This window comes from Manis javanica, chromosome 6, assembly GCF_040802235.1.
Source record: "Manis javanica isolate MJ-LG chromosome 6, MJ_LKY, whole genome shotgun sequence".
Lineage (NCBI taxonomy): Eukaryota > Metazoa > Chordata > Mammalia > Pholidota > Manidae > Manis > Manis javanica.
Window position 1 is genome coordinate 75,554,485 of NC_133161.1, and position 14,706 is coordinate 75,569,190.

At 34.1% G+C, this 14,706-nt stretch overlaps 1 protein-coding gene across 6 annotated transcripts in view; it reads left to right on the forward strand.

The window, feature by feature from the left end:
* SLC25A40 (solute carrier family 25 member 40) overlaps positions 1-14,706 on the forward strand; it is a 54,048-nt gene that overhangs the window by 17,742 nt on the left and 21,600 nt on the right. For 2 of the 6 annotated variants that reach the window (XM_036990709.2, XM_036990710.2), the window contains exons 2-6: positions 6,190-6,258; positions 7,682-7,802; positions 9,686-9,745; positions 11,267-11,373; positions 13,918-13,985. In XM_036990709.2, coding sequence (XP_036846604.1) covers positions 7,706-7,802; positions 9,686-9,745; positions 11,267-11,373; positions 13,918-13,985 — 332 coding nt within the window. In that variant the 5' untranslated portion in view covers positions 6,190-6,258; positions 7,682-7,705. The remainder of the gene's footprint in view (positions 1-6,189; positions 6,259-7,681; positions 7,803-9,685; positions 9,746-11,266; positions 11,374-13,917; positions 13,986-14,706) is intronic. The other 4 variants (XM_017667595.3, XM_017667596.3, XM_036990711.2 and 1 more) reach the window with 3 other exon arrangements.

Genomic DNA, 14,706 nt, shown 5'->3' on the forward strand with positions numbered 1-14,706 from the left:
ATTCTCCTGCTATGTCTAAGTTGATATATTTAGTAGTGTCCCACAGGTCTCTTAAGCTCTGTTCTTTTTTCTTCATTATTTTTCTTCCTGTTATTAAGATTGGGGGATCACAATTCATCTTTCTTTTAAGATCTGCCCTCTCAAATATGCTGTTGAACCCCTCTACTGAATTTTGCCTTTCAGTTTTTATTTTTATTCTTTCTAATTTCTTTAGGTCTAATTGGCTCTTCTTTTTCTAGTTTCTTAGGGGAGGTGCTTAGATCATTGATTTTTAGGCCTTTTCTAATACAAGCATGTACAAAGCTCTGCTTTGGCTGCATCTCATAAGTTTTTGGCAATTCTCACCATTTTCTATTTATATATCAATTTGGGGAAGTATTTTATCAAATCAACAAAAGCAAAAAGGTTTTGGATTTTTGTTATGATTCCTGTGAATCTGTAGATCAGTTTGCAAGAACTGAAACCTTTACAGCATTCTTTCAGTCCATGAAATAGCATATATTTCTGTATTAAAATCTGTAAGTCAGTGAAATTTTATATTTTTAATTACAGATGTCTTGAGAATCTTTTGTGAGATTTATACCCAGAGTACATAAAATTCTTCCATGCTACTATACCTGCTATTTATTTTAAATTTCATTTTCTGCATGTTCCTATTATATAGAAATATTTAGTTTAGCATTTGATTTTTATAGCTAGCAACATTCTTAAATTCTTGTTAATTCTAATTATTAAGTGATGGGTATAAATTTTCTGTATTCGCAATTATATCATCTACAAATCATTATAATTTTTTGTTTGTAAGCTTTATATATATTTTTTGCTTTACCTAGATGGTTAGGACCTTTAATAAAGTACTAAGTAGGAATAATGATAACGTGCATCTTTATCATGTTTTTGATGTCAAAGGGAAAACTTTCAACACTTAGTCATTAACAATATCTTTTGATTTCTACTTTGACTTATATTTAGAATGTGTTAGTTTCCCTATATTTAGGGATCTCCAGAAGACTTTGTTACTGTTTTCTAGTTTAATTCATTGTTGTTACAGAACATATATATTGTATGATTTAAATACTTTTAAATTCACTGAGATTTATTTCATGGCTCAGAATAAGACCTTTCATGGTAAATTATTTGCTTGTGTGTGTATGTTTCCCAGCAGCAAAACAGTCGTTTTATACTTGAGAGTGGCGTAAAAAATGAATGTTGTTACATAGTTTGTGTAAAATACCTCATTTAAGTAGTTGCTACCAAATGGAATAATATTTATGCATTTAAATTGTTATAGTAATTTGTGGAATTGAATACTTGTGGCTATGAGAAACCCATGTACAGAATGAATAGCATTGTAGCTCTCATGTTGCAGTGATTGACTTACATTTTATTATTTCATTTTTGTGGTAAGGTTGGTGATTGCTTATGTGCAAAATACTCATAGCCTTTTCACCACCAAATAAATGTATGAGTTATATGTTGAATATCTGTCCAACAAATACTAAAATTATGCATATTTTCAAAACAAAATGAAATGCACAGATGCAATTAAAATTCATAGATAAATGTATCAAATACTTGAGGAACAAATAAGTCCAACTTTACATACATTCTTCCAAAAGAGAAAATATTCTCCAACTCATTTCCTAAGATCAGCATAGACTAGGACTAGATACTGAAACCCATAAGAATGGTGTAAGAAAAACCAGGAAATGAGGAAATATTTCAAACAGAATGATAATAGCAACATAATTAGATTTGTGAGATATAGCTTAAACAGTCCTTATAGGGGACTTTTTAGAAGTACAAAGACTGTGTTAGAAAAGGAGAATGATTAAATCAATATTGTCAAAAAACCAAAGTGAAAAGAAAAGAACCAGTAAGTATGAGAAAGCAATGGTATAGAAAAAAAACAATTGAGGAAATGAGATCAAATTTTGGTTTTCTTAGAAGATCAGTAGTATTTATAAATCTCCAGATTGGCCTGGAATAAAAGAGAAGAAATAAATCAACCAGTGTAAAGAAAAAAGGGTGCCATAATTATAGAGTTGATAGCCATTGAGAGAATAAAGCACTATTATGAACAATCTTATCATCATAAATTCAGCAATTTTTTGGACATGTTCTTTGAAGTATACCAACTAGTAAAGCTTACAGAAGAAGGAATAATTAACACAAATATCTTATCTACTAAAGAAAAGGGTAGGCCCAGATGACCCAGTTCTGTCAAACATTAATCAAAACAAGATAAAGACAACACAAGGGGAATAAATTATGCACCAGTATCCCTCATTCACACTGATAGTAAAATTCTTAGCAAAATTTAACAAATCAAAACCAGTGCTATACCAAAAGGATAAAACATCACAAATGAGTGGGGTTTATCCTAGGAATGCAAGGAAAGTTAAACATGAAAAAATGAAGCAATGACAAATATACACCATATAACCAAACTGAAAAGGAAAAGCCATATGGTTATTTCAGCAGATGCTATATTAGCTAACTATTGCTGTGTAACAAAGTACTCCAAAATGTGGTGGTTTAAAAGAATGAATATTTACCATCATAAGCTGCTGCATCAGGAATCTGGGTGTGGTCTAGTATGGCTAGTCCTTGAGTGCAGTGAAGTGCTCCTTGAGGTTTTCATTTCAGGGCTCAACTGGAGAGGGACCTGCTTCCAGGCTCACCAATGTAGTTGTTAGCAAGATTCAGCTTCTTATGGCTTGTTGGACTGGAGGGGCCTCAATTCAGTGCTGGCTGTTGGCTCAGGGCTGCCCTTGGTGCCCAGGTGGGCCTCTTCATAAGGCATTTCACACTGTGACAGCTTGTATCATAAGAGCAAGTGAGAGAGCAAAGCATCAATTAAGATGGAAGTCACAATATTTTATATCTTAATCTTTAAAGTGACATTTTATCACTGTTGTCCTATTTTAGTCTTTAGAAGTGGCACAAGGAACAAAAGAAAAAATAGTTAAAGAAGATATGGCAATTAGCCCCATGAAAAGATGCATAACATCATTATTCCTTGGAAAAATGCAAAGCACTACCACGATTTAAATTTTACTCTTTTAGCTAATTTCAATTATATAACAGTATTATCAACTGTAGTCACCATAGCTTACAAAAGAACCTCAGACCTTTGGCTGGATCAAATGGCAAATGCACGTTTAACTTAATAATTTTTTTTTTAATTTTTAAAAATATTTTCCAAAGCAGTTTACCATTTTATATTCTCAGCAGCATGCAAGTTCTGATTGCTCAACATCCCTTAACAATACTTAGGATGGTAATTTTTATAATTTTTACCTCAAATGGTTAGCTGAGTAGTGATGACTACATAATTTGTTAAGAAGGTATATTTCATTTGGTCTCTGCCCCACCTTCTTCCTGTCAAATATTGAGAACTTTGGTTTATCAGGAGATACTTCAAAGATGGAAAAATAAGTTAAAGACTCTGAGAAGATATAGTTCACACAATCTAAAATAATTTGTATTAAGTGTAAAAGATTCCTCATGCCATTAAAAATATATAAATGCATCATAAGAAAAACAGGCAAAAAATATAAATTAATATACTATAGAAGAGGCAATTCATACTGCTGATAAAAATGTGAAGAGATGTTCAGCATTATTATTGATCAAGGGAATGTAAGTCAAGACTGTAAGATAACATTTAACATATTTTGACTGAAAAAGTTAAAAAATCTGATGGTGCTAAAACTGAAGGAACAAAATAGCAGCACACTCACAGACTCCAAGAGACTAGTGGTTACCAAAGGGGAGAGGTGAGGAAGGGCAGGTGGGGAGGGAGGGATAAGGGGATTGTGGGGTATCATGATTGGTGCACATGGTGTGTGTGGGGTCACGGGAAGACAGTGTAGCTCAGAGAAGACAAACAGGGACTCCATGGCATCTTAGTACAGTGATGGACAGTGACTGCAATGGGGTATAGAGGGGGGGAACCTCGATAATAAGGGTGAATGTAATAACCACATTACTTTTCTTGTGAAACCTTCATAAGAGTGTATATCAATGATACCTTAATAAAAAAAATCTGATGGTGCTAAGTATATACTGACTTACCATTTTCTGACTTAGTCAGATATTGCCTAACTCTTTTACTAAAGCATCTCCACTTACCTCTTAGTTGAGTGTTTTGGTCATTAATTTTCATTTCTTCCCCTGGAACAACTCACAAATTATTTGTGTTTGAGAATGTTTGCCACTTACACGTGAAGACCACCTAGGCGAGGGATAGCACCTCATTAATATCAAGTAATAAAAAACAGAAAGCAGAAAAGGCATGGCGAGGAGGACTTGCTCAGGGAGTTGAGGGAGAAAGCTCTTCTTGCAGATCTTAACATGGCTCTATGAGATGTCCTAAGGTTACCTGAGATACTCATGTGAAAGTAATCACTCCAATGAGTCCTTGTGCTCCCTGAAAAGGGAACAGTACCTGCAACAAAGGTGAGTGGAAAGATGCAAAAACAAAAGATAAGTAAGTTGATAGGACTGTAAGAAATTTAAAGGACTGGAGAATACATTGTTAATTCCAGACAATTCACTTTTTCTTCCCACTTTTTACTTCACTTTTTCTCCATCTGCTCCCAAACCTGTGGTTACGTTATCCACTTTTCCCATGTTATTTTTCAGATAAAGTGAAAAGACTAATTTTTTCTGATCTCATTTTAAGTAGATACATGTTAGGGTTTTAGGAAGTTTATTTTTCTAAAATATGTATGTTAAGAAATAATAAAAAAATCTAATAACTTAAATTCTTGGTCCCCAAAATTTATATCTAAAAGTTCTGATTTTCCCCCTACATTCTAAATAAGTGCTAGAAATATATCCATTTTTCTGGCTTTAATTTCAGGTGCGCATATTGTTTGCCAACTTTGCTGGGATGGGTGTCAAAATAAAGCACTATAGACCTTTTTACTCTTCTTGAGGAGGAGCATAACCTATATTCTAGTGTGTTGTATTATTTTTCCAGTTAAAAAAACTGTGTTCATCTAAATGAGTGTTAGAAGAAACATTCTTAGACATGCAGATTCTATATAAATTTTGGGAATTAAAAAATTTTTATTGTGCAAATTTTCCCATGTACAGAAAAATACAGAACAGTGAAATACTTATGCTTTACTTACCATCTAGATTTAACAGATTATTAATATTTTAGTATGTTCATTTTTTCTGAAGTATTGTAAACTACAGCTATCATAACTTTTTATCCCTTAATATTTAAATATGAATCCTTTAAAACAATTTCTACATACCATAGTACCATTATCCCACCAAAGTCAACAATAATTTTTTAATCTTATCTACTCTCCAACCCTATCTACTATTCAGATGTTATCTACTATCTGAATAACTGTCCAGATTTCTTCAGGTACCTTCAAACTGGCTTTTAAAAGCTTATTTACTTGAACTAGGATACGTTTGGTTGGTAACTCACAGGATTCCTATATTCTGGGACAGTTCTCCCTCCCCTGCCGCTTGTTTTCCCACTTTACCTTCACTTGGGCAAACCGAGACAATAGTTCTATAGACTAGAGTATTATACCTTCTCCTATTTTGTGTACTCTTATACCATGTACTTTAATATCTGGATTTCCTATAAATTGGAAGCTAGATCTAAAGCATTGTTTAGATTCAGATTAAACTTTTTTTTCCAAAAGAATTCTTAGTAGAGAATGCTGGATACTTAATTTTGTGTCACAAAATGTAGTTGTTGCACTCAGTGATACTAAAATTGATCAAAGTGTTAAGATTCTAGAATTGTTTTTAAAGCAGAGTATGTGTACTGGGATAATATGAAGTTTTTGTGAAAATACTTTCATAACTCTATAGTTAGCATTTGTGAAGAGCTTTTCATATTCTTCAAAACACTTCATAGAAAGCATTCAATAAATATTTGTCAATTTGTGTTTTTTGTTTTTGTTTGTGTTGAAGTATTGTTGATATACAATCTTATATTGGTTTCAGATGTACAACACAGTGAGTGGTTCAACAGTTACCCGTATTATTAAATTCTCATGCCCTATAATGCGGTTACTGTCTGTCAACTTAGAAAAATGTTACAAAATGTTAATTTGTGTTTTTAAGTTTTTTACATACTCCTTTCCTTTAGTCTTATTATCCCTTTCCTTTGTGAAAAGATAAAACAATTTCTCTGTTTTTTCACTACAGATTTTCTGCTACTGATGTTACAAACAATAAAATATTGGAACATAGAATTGAGAAAAAGACTTAAACCAGGTAGGTAAGAAATAAAAGCCTAAAGAAACAATAAAGTTGTCATTCTCTTTTTTATAAAGGTCATTACTGGGATAACCAACAAAACTGGAATATGAACTGTAGGGCACTATCAATATTAAGTTTCAATTTGATAATTAACTGAGTTATGTAAATTCTGAAGTATTTAAGATGATGGGGTATTGTGTATACCTTGGTTCAGAAGAAGTAAACAATATGTAATGTGAGAGTGAATTTGGTGAAGTTGTGGATTAATAGGAATTTAACGTATTGCCAGTGAGGTGTAAGTTGATCAATCTTTATGCAAAGTGTTTTGGCAATTTGACTCAAGCTTTTAGCTTTGCCCAGCAATCTTACTTTTTCTCTAAGACAAAAATGTTTGTGTATATGAGTGTATGAAATGAATGAAAACTGGCAACAAGCTAAATATCTAATAATATGAGACTGGTTAATATTTAAGAACAGCAAACATTAAAAATGGTAGTGTAAATCTGTATTGACATAATGCCCATATTTTTAAGCATTAAAGGTGGCTACTAAACAATATTATCAAATTATCAAAGTGACACCTCTTCAACAAATGGTTGCCTCTTGTACTGGAGCTATACTGACATCACTAATGGGTAAAATAATGTTACTGATGTAAGATTACATAACTGAATGAATTCCGCTTGGGCTTTACTGTTCGAAATAATAATCATCATTCATCCTTCATCATGATAATATCCTGCCTTCAGCATGAGGACATAAAAATATCCCCTACTTACCTATTTTTGTTTTTAAATAAGATGCATGTACGGATACACAAATGATGGTACATGTTTGATTAGTTAAGTATATAAACTGCACACACTTGTGTATACATGTATATGTAGATAATCATACACATACATGTGTGCGTGTGAGTTTGTGTGTTCATAGATATTTGGAAAGATGTCTCCTGTATATTGCCAGTGTTTCTAAGATAATGCATCTTATGAGGGTTATGTGTTTTGACATTATTTTATACCTTTGCAACAACTTTTTGGTTTGTAATAACAGTATTCCTGTATATTTGCTGGTAACTTTTCTTATTGAGGCTAAATTAACAGATTCTGAGCTTTGTTTGTAAGCTGCTTTCATTCTGTGACATGGCCAAGCCTGTATTCTTAATGCTCTATTTACTGTCTTACAAACAGCTTAGCTGAAGTACATGACCATTTCCAGAAAATCAGAGAACATGTTCTGTTACTGACAGTTGTGTAGTTCCTTTGCATATAAAACTCATATATTTACTTTTGATAGTCAACACATGTGGTTTGATATTAATTCCAATTATTGCTTTTACAGCTTATTGAATTTTTAGCAGTCAATCTTGAGGGCATTTTCCATTAATGGAAAAGAATAAAAATTCCATGTTATTTTCTATTTTGCTTTTCTTAAACAGATTTTTCTTCAGGTAGTTAGAAATATGGATCCTGAAGCAGAGGGACCACAAATTATCAAAGTGACACCTCTTCAACAAATGGTTGCCTCTTGTACTGGAGCTATACTGACATCACTAATGGGTAAAATAATGTTACTGATGTAAGATTACATAACTGAATGAATTCCGCTTGGGCTTTACTGTTCGAAATAATAATCATCATTCATCCTTCATCATGATAATATCCTGCCTTCAGCATGAGGACATGAAAATATCCCTGGATGGAGAATCAAGAGATTTAATTTTTATTCCCTGCCTTGCCATTCTCTGGGCGAATGCACTTTGAGATAGTGTCTCCTCTCCAAACTTCATTTTTCAATCATAAAATAGGGACTTAGACCAGGAGGTCTTGAGGTCCCTGTCAATATTGAACTTTTATGACTCTATTATCCTTTTTTTAAAATATAAAGCCAGAAGATGGAATAGAATATTTGCATAATGAATGATATAGAATTTGAGTAACTTACAGTAGCAACAAATATAAATTATGTTTTACTTTGCTTGCATTAACAGTTAATTTCTTAAATATTTCTGAGTGACATTTTTCTGTTCTTTGAAGCTAGTTACCGACACAGCCAATGACATGGTTAGGTGATAATCTGGCATTTTAATGATTTTTAAGTTGGCTGGTTTATTTAAATAAGATAGCAGATAACTAGAATAAACAAGTTAATTGCTTTAGGACATAGTATCTTACTTCATGTCAGAATGTTAGGTTGTATAGGACTTAGAAGTCATCTAATGATAACTCTTCTTTCTCTCTTGAGGAAAAGTTTTCTTAGAACCACTATTTTGCATTTTTTCTATTTGGATACAATATAGCATGCAAAAAAAAAAAAGCCTCTCTCCTTTGCTGTGCGCTTCCCAAATGGAATAACACAACATGGTGGTAAAGATGATTTATGGCTAGCTTATTTAAATACATGTTATTTATAGTTTTTATATGAAGAGGTGAATTTAACAGATTAGGTAAATAGTATTGTTTGATTACTTGTAATACAGTTATTCTCAAATATGTAAATAGATTTTTGGAACTTAATATTATTTATCCTCGATTACATACTTTCTTAGAGAGTGGACACTGGAGCAACATAGGTTTTACCTGTGCAGATCCACTTATATGCGGATATTTTTCAATCAATGTATAGTATCTGTAGTTGGATATAAGGCAGCACATTTCACAGGTGATGGGGTTGCTTTAAATGGAAAAGGGGAGAATGTTGTATGTTCACAGTGGCCTGTATGGGGATTGAACCCCATGACCTTGGAGTTTAAGCACCACACTAACCAGCTGAGGTAACTGGCTGTTCTCTGGATCAGAGAGAAATGCACAGGATCTGAAACTGAGAGCTAAAGACAGATCGGGCAACTCAGAATGAAGCAGGAAACCTTTGCTGCTTCAAAGTACACCCCTTCCAGCCTGGGCCTGATCCACCTGCAGTCAGCCCTGGTAGAGACAAGTGAAACAGCTAATTCACCCTCTGCTTGCTCTCTTTTCTCTGTTGGACCCTACAACCCTCCCATTTCTTTTCTTCTTTTCTACCCTTTGTTGCATCTGAAGTTAATTGACTCATTTTATATACAGTAGGCTAGTAATAGTTAAGTTTTTAGGAAGTCAAAAAGATTTCTGACTGCAGGGATCAGTGCTCCCACCCCCACATCCTCATTCCAGGGCCAGCTATAATCACTAGTATTTTAATGTTAATGAACTGTTGTTGTAGATATATTGTAAATGGCAGTTTAGTATTCATGAGAGAAGTAATCACGTTGTCTTCTCATTGATCCTCTTTAAACAAAATTCAAGGGCAAAAAATTAGAATGTTACATTCAAAACCACTTGATTATAAATAAATTTACTCATAGTCATGATAAAAGATTTGATTTGATGTATTTTGTACACTTTGGACTAACACCTATATAATTTACAGGTATTACTTACTAATTGAAATTTATGTATCTTCATAGTGACACCCCTTGATGTTGTTAAAATTCGACTCCAAGCTCAAAACAACCCATTCCCTAAAGGTATTTGTACTGGCTATCCTGAATACATTGCATTAGATTTTTAAATGTTACTGCATTCATTTTTGTTTAAATAATATTATCGTCTTTTTGTCACTTTTAAAAAAGTTGATGTCTCTTTATTCTCATACAGAAACATTTTTTCATAACTTAGTTGTACATGAGGAGTTGTAGGCAGAAAACATATATGTATATATATCACATATAACACTTTTCTGAATCTACTAACTGAAGCAGAGGATGAATTTGTATTTGAGTATATAAATAAGAGCAGAATTATACTTGTAAGGAAACTTAGAGACTAGCTTCCTTCTTGTTGAAGAGCTGTGCCCATCCTAGAACAGTCATCTAACAGTTGCTTGAATCCAGTGATAGGAAATTAATTATTGTATCAGGTAGGTTGGTTAATTGTTGGACTGTATAGTTTATATGGAATTTTAGAAGAATAGTTATATATTTTTATTAGACAGGGAAAGTAACAGTACCTTGATCTATCTTTGACAGGTTTATAAAGATAGTGGCATTTCAAATATGTTTAAAGTTGGCTTAGACATAAATGCCATGTGTTGAATGCATAGCAGTGAGATGGAATGAACAACAGGCATATTTCAGATGAATGAAAGGATAGATGGATGGTAAAAGGAGACTGATAGTAGTTTCCTACACACTAAACAAAGCCTTAAAAGCAGAAGGAGGCACTTAGACTTACATAGTATGAAACTCACAGATTCATTTATGGTGGAAAGAGAAGACAATTTTTGCAGCAAATGTGAGTCCAGTAATGGGAAGGAGTTGGGATGAGAAAAAGTTACAGTAAATTAGGTGGACCTGATGAATATCTGGTTTGAGCAGTACAAATACAGAGAAAGGGACAAAGCACAGCATTATTTACAGCAATTGAGAAGAACTTCTTTCATGAAGTTCTTTTCTTAATTGACAGATAATCAACATACAACATATTAGTTTTATGTATACAACAGAATAATTTGATACATGTATATATTGTGAATGATCCCCGAAGTAAGTTTAGTCAACATTATCACCTCATGTAGTTAATTTTTTCTTATGAGGAAGAACTTTTCAGATGTACTCTTTTAGTAAGTTTCAGATACATATTAAATTTCATAATATATTTTTGTCTGTGTTTTCCTTCATATCACAGTTTTCTTCTGGTCAGATAGAGAAGACATACTCACATGTTCTCTTTTCAAAACAGGTTTTCCTCCTTTGTCTGCCCTCTGCATTCTCTCACATAACCTACAAGAATTTATTTCTGTGCTCATTTGCTTACTACAGTTCTGAAAACAAAATCCACTAATTTTCTCAATTACCTCTCACCACTGAGTTTAGAGCCCAGTGCCATGTCACTAAGCAAATCAAATTAGGTATGTTTCATCCTGGAAGATAGAGATAAGGTTATATGTCCTATAATTTTCTAGTCCACTCATTGTACTTTGAATTTGTTCATCTGTAAAAATACAGTTGTGTGAAGTAATTGTTGACTCTTGGAATCTTCCTTGTTAGGAAAATGTTTTGTTTATAGTAATGGACTTATGGATCACCTGTGTGTCTGTGAAGAGGAAAGCAACAAAGCATGGTATAGGAAGCCTGGATGTTTCCAGGGTACATTGGTAAGGAGAGATACATTATTTATAATCCCAGTGTGTTTTCTCTTTTTTTATTTAATCTTAAATATGAAAGATTTCCAATTGGAGGAGAGTAAAAAGTCCGTCATATAGCTAGCACATTTATCTACAGTTAGAATGTAAATACTGAAGCAGGAAAAAGGAAGTTCTTGTTTGCTTTTAACTTGCTGTGAACTTTGTTTTTATCTGTTAGTGCATTTTTTAATGTAAAGAGGAAAAGAGGAGTAGACTTTCTTAATTAAACCTTTTTTATTTTGTGTTAACTGTAAATCAGATGCAATTTTAAGAGAAATATACAGACAGATCCCATCCTTTTCCTACTTTCCCCCAGTGGTAACATCTTACCAGTACAATTCCAAGGCCAGGACATTGACACTGGTACAGTTATCACACAGAACAAGTCCATCACCAGGAGGATTCCTCCGGGTTCCCTTCTATAGCCATGTCCTTTATGTTCTCAACTGCTCCTTAACTCCTGGCAACCACTAGTGTGTTCTCCACTCATACAATTTTATCCTTTCAGGAATGTTATGTAAATGGAATCATAAATATATAACATTTTGGGATTGGCACTTTTCACTTGGCATAATCTGGAGATTCATCCAAGTTGTTGCATTTATCAAGTTTGTTCCCTTTTATTGCTTAGTAGTGTTCTTTGGCACGGGTGTATCCCAGTTTGTTTTCTGGATGTTTCCAGTTTTTAGCTATCTGAATAAAGCTGCTACATACATTCATTCACAAGTTTTTGTGTGAAAGTAAGTGTAAAAGAGCCTACTCATCATTTTAGCTGAACACTCTACCTACAATACTTCTGAACCAGATATGTGAGCTCTTTCCCCACACACCAAGCAGTTCTCCAGTTATTAGCAGACACCAACTGGGTATCCTACAATTTAACTCAATTCTGACACTATCTGGAGTTATATCAGCTCCCAAGGCTAAGTGCTCAATCCCACAGGACTGCTCCCACTTCAGATGCCCACTGCAAGTCCAAGCTGTCACCTGTTACATCTCTCCCTTCTTCAGATTGAATAAGGTCTATTTTCAAGTCCAATGATTCTTTCTTTGTTGTTTACATTCTGCTGTTAAGCCCACTTAGTGAATTTTTTATTTCAGTTTCCGAATTTACATTTGACTGTTTTATGTGGTACCTGTTACCTTGTTGAAATTCCAGGTTTGTTCCTTCATTATGCATGTCATCTTTTAAGTTCTTGATATTTATAATAGAGTTCTCTGCTAATTACATCACCTGAATCATCTCAGTGTTGGTGTTATTGACTACTTTTTCTTTGAGTATGGGCACATTTTCTTATTTCTTTTTATACTTAATGAATTTTGATTGGATAATAGACATTATGAGTGATGCATCACAAAGATTCTGGAATCTTTTTTTAATTAAGGTATCACTGATATACACTCTTATGAAGGTTTCACATGAAAAACATTGTGGTTACTGTTCACCCATGTTATCAAGTTGCCCCCCATACCCCATTGTAGTCACTGTCCATCAGTGTAGTAAGAGGCCACAAAGTGACTCCTTGTCTTCTCTGTGCTACACTGTCTTCACCGTGACCCCTCCACACACCATGTGTACTAATCATGATACCCCTCAGTCCCCCTCTCCCTCCCTCCCCACCCACCCTCACCAAGCCCTCCCCATTGGTAACCGCTCGTCCCTTCTTGGAGTCTGTGAAGACTCTGGAATCTTTTATGTTCTAATAAGGGGTCCATTTTGTTCTAGAAGGCAGTTAACTTTGTTTTCACGTCAAACTCAAGTTCCCCTGTGGTGGACTTCAGCTGCAGTTTTCATTTAGCCTTCAGCTGCTGGGTTTTTTTTTGTCAGGACTCTGTTGTTTTCCCCTGGTTGCATAATTTAGTGGAGAACCAAGTTTTGTGACTGATTTTGCATGCAGACTTTGGGGTTTATGTCCTCTGTAGTGCCTTCTTTTCCAGGATGTCCTCCTAACGTTCTGATTATTCTATCAGTCTGAATTTTATATTTGCCATCTCAAGGAAGTAAATGTGCTGTTGTTTGGTACTGTACTGGTAAAAAGCTCCAACCTTCAAATCTCACTCATTGCACTTTGTCTTTTAACAGCACAGTTGCCTCTAGTTTCTGCCTGCTTTTGGTTCCTCTCCAGAGATTTCAAATATTGGGTTGAAATAATATTCTCTCAGATTTCATAATTGGTCAAGAGAGTTAATTTGATTCTCTGTCATTGCTCCACTTCCTTTTTATAATAATTCTTGAAAAATTTGGCTTCTAAGCCCTAAGTAGAATAATCCAAGACTGAGTAATACAGATTTTTATTCCATAAGTAGAAAGTATCATCCAGAAATGTTCTGCTTGTATTTGAAGCTGAAGAAGATGCCTTTTTTTAAAAAGAATGGACATAACAAATCTGAGAAACTCAAATTTTAGAAATAAGTGCTTGTAAGAATCAAATTATCAGCCAGTTATCACTATAAACATTTTATATATCAGGTTCAGGGATCTATTTTGACTACTTTGTTCTATTATAATTTTAGGATGCCATTTTGAAAATCATTCGAAATGAGGGCATTAAATCCCTGTGGAGTGGCCTTCCCCCTACCTTGTAAGTTGAAATTTAATAATTTTCTTACTAAATGATGTTGGTTGTTTTGTTTTTCCTTATAATCAGCATGGTTAGACAAAATCATGCATTTTTAATATTACAGCTTTTTCATTTTCTGAAGCATTGTTTTGTGAATCCCACAGTCACCCATACATTTGATGATTTCCTGGGAGGACCCACAGGACCTAAAGTAGGTTATGCTTATGTCTGTGGTTTATTACAGCAGGAGGTACAAAGCAGAATCAGTATGGGAACAAGATACAATAGGACCAGGTATAGGCTTCCAGGGTCCTTCCTTGTGACATCACATAGAACAGGTTCTTTCTTTCAGCACGGAGCTGCAGTGGATTGTGCCAAGTGTTTCTACCTGAGGATGTGCTTGGATTTCAGGGCCTAGGGCTTGGGAGCTGGTGATGAAGGCACATTCTGCCTTATGACCAGCTGTGATTACCAAAACTCCAGGCCTCCAAAAGCAAAGTAGATGTTTACCAAAAATCACATCATTTGCACAATCAACCTACATGTTGGTTTAGTGCTCCAGACATACAAAAAAGTACAGGTAACATTGCAACAGCTAAATTCCTTGGAATTGGCCAAAACTCAAACATGCTCACAGGTACTCTTGAAGATGGGACGTTTGAACAAACAGGCCTGTTTTGGTGCACAGCATAACTTTTTTGTTCATGTTCAGAAATTAAGAATTTGGTGTTCATTAACTTTA